This window comes from Myotis brandtii, unplaced genomic scaffold, assembly GCF_000412655.1.
Source record: "Myotis brandtii unplaced genomic scaffold, ASM41265v1 scaffold265, whole genome shotgun sequence".
In the NCBI taxonomy this organism is placed as follows: domain Eukaryota; kingdom Metazoa; phylum Chordata; class Mammalia; order Chiroptera; family Vespertilionidae; genus Myotis; species Myotis brandtii.
The window spans coordinates 14,369-16,735 of NW_005360086.1; the positions used below are offsets into that span (position 1 = coordinate 14,369).

The following is a 2,367-nucleotide window of genomic DNA, read 5'->3' on the forward strand; positions in this document are numbered from 1 at the left end:
GCCGGGCCAGTCATGCAGCTGCCGTTGAGCTCCTTGCTCTTAGCATGCGGGGCGGCGTTGCCCAGGGATTGCAGCGAGCACGCCGAGCGCTGGTAGTCACCCTCCAGGTGCGTGGCGGCCTGGAAGGGGGGTGGGGGGGCACCATCGTAGCCGAAGCCATTACTGCCAGGGTACGAGGAGTAGCCTCCGAAGAGTGCAGCCGAGGCGTTGTCGTAGTAGGTGGCTTTCTGCATCGCTGGGCGAAACCCGGGCAGTGGGTGGCAACTTGCAAGGGCCTGATACCCTCACGACCGGACATTGGCACCCCTGGGGGTCACGTGAGGCGCCGGACCCCCCCTCCCCTTTCTGCCCCCCTCCTCCCGGGGTCTGTTCGGAGCCGCTGACCTGCGGGGTGAGAGAAGAGACACAAGGGGGAGAAGAGGACTGGGGCTCGAATCCATCTTAGGAACTGAAAAGGGAACTGACATCAATAGGGATTTTTCCTCTCCCCAAGCCCGGCATCTTCACAGCAGATGCTGAGGCCGCTTCCTGGCCGGCAATGGATTTTCCTTAATTTCAACGCTTTAGTTGCAAAGTAAAAGCCCACCGGTTTTCATTTCCACTTAAAAATAAGGACGGTACTCCTTTGGGGTCTGGCTAGGTCTAGAATCTTCCTGCTTACTGCTAAAGTCATTGCTTTCTCTCCTGTGCCAGCACACTAGCCTAACCTCTCCTCCTTCCTCCCCCTATCTCCTCCACCCCAACTCTGGAGAGGGTGGCTCAAGAAGGGGGAGACTGGGAGACTCTAGAAGCATCAGCAATACCCTTCTCTGAGCTGAGGCATCCTGCCTCTGCCTCCCTCCGTGTCCATCAGGTCTCTCTCACCCACACAGAGTCTCATCTGAAGGAAAGACAGAACTCGGAAAGAGACAGAAGGAAGAAGCAGGCTGAGCAGAGAGCCTTCTTATGTCAGGGATCCTCTCACCTCACAAAGACAATAACAGCGGCCTGACCTAGAAACTTCCTGAAGACCTTTCACCTCCTGAACCAGAGGAACTGGGCCTTTCCCGCGTCCCTGCATGTCCCTGCTCCAGGTATCACCACCTCCAGGCTAAGTCTTGGCCCAGCCACGTCTGGGACCGGGGCCAGCCGCCCCCATGGGGCCCCCAAAGGAGCAGGATTGTTTCAGTTCCCTGGCCCGGCTGCTTGGTGCTGTGACCATTTGGCCCAGATCTCCTCCCTCCTTCATTTTTTTTTTCCCCCCACAGGACTTAATTTTTCCCACCCTTTTCTTGACAGTTTGTTTCCTTTGATTCCTTCAACAGAAGAAAAGAAGAAAGAAACTGGATAACTGCTGGACTTTCCTACCAAGAGATGGGAAAAGACTTTCTAAAAGAGAAAAAAAAAATTCCCTAGGAAAAAAAGAAAGTCAACAAAGCAATTTGAACAATATTATTCTCTGGGCTGGAAACAGGGTAGCCCTGTTTACTAAAGTTCTCTGGGGCAAAATTTTTTTAAATAAAATCATTGTTTTTTTTCATGCAGCCTTTTAAAAGTGTGCCGGAAAAATAAAGGTTTGAGCTGTCATAGGGTTTTGTATATTTCTTCTGAAACTTCTGCCTTCATCCCTCCCCCCTCATCTGTCTTCCCCAAGGCCTCACCATCACGCTTTTTCATAAAACCTCCAGACTGACCCTCTCTTCTGACATGTGAGTTTGGAATAGTTAAATCTCATTCAGCCCGGCTGGCAAACTCCAAAGAAAACTAAAAATAGGAAAATAACAGAAAAGGCGTGTAGGTGAAGGAAGTCCCTCCCACACATAAATCCCCTTCTTAATCGCACAGATTTATACCCCAAAGAAAGCCGGGGTGGCCCTGAGGTCCGATTGGTTTCTGGGAAGAATTTGTTCCTGGAAAATACACATGGGTCTGCAAAGCAGCAGGTCCTTTCAGGAAAACTGGAGTTCAATTGACCAGGCTGACCCAGCGCCTTTATTATTATTACCATTAGTCTCTGATGATTTAACCAAAATTAGCTTCGGAGCAGCCCTGGCTGAAGGGGGAATTAATTAACAGGCATCCGTTGAGTTTGTTATTAATAGATAGAAGAATAAAATAAAAACGTTGGAGGGGGTTGGCTGGCTGGGCCCTGGCTTTATTTGGTCTAAATGATTGTTACAGCAGTAATGATGATGATGAGGAGGAGGATGATAATAAAACAATAATTTGACTAGACGCCTGAGGCCGAAATTTCTGTCGCTGCCCCTGCAACAAACCCGCAAACCCTTGCAGGACCGTGGCCCGGGAGAGTGTGGGGAGCGGAGGAGCCAGGAGCGCGGTAGGAAAGAATGGAGCCTCCGCCGCCGCCGGGGAGAAAGGGCCGGAAGG

At 51.3% G+C, this 2,367-nt stretch overlaps 1 protein-coding gene across 1 annotated transcript in view; it reads right to left on the reverse strand.

Moving 5' to 3' along the window:
• HOXB3 (homeobox B3) overlaps nt 1-2,367 on the reverse strand; it is a 10,540-nt gene that overhangs the window by 2,012 nt on the left and 6,161 nt on the right. Inside the window, exon 3 of the mRNA XM_014541133.1 lies at nt 8-384. Coding sequence (XP_014396619.1) covers nt 8-233 — 226 coding nt within the window. The 5' untranslated portion in view covers nt 234-384. The remainder of the gene's footprint in view (nt 1-7; nt 385-2,367) is intronic.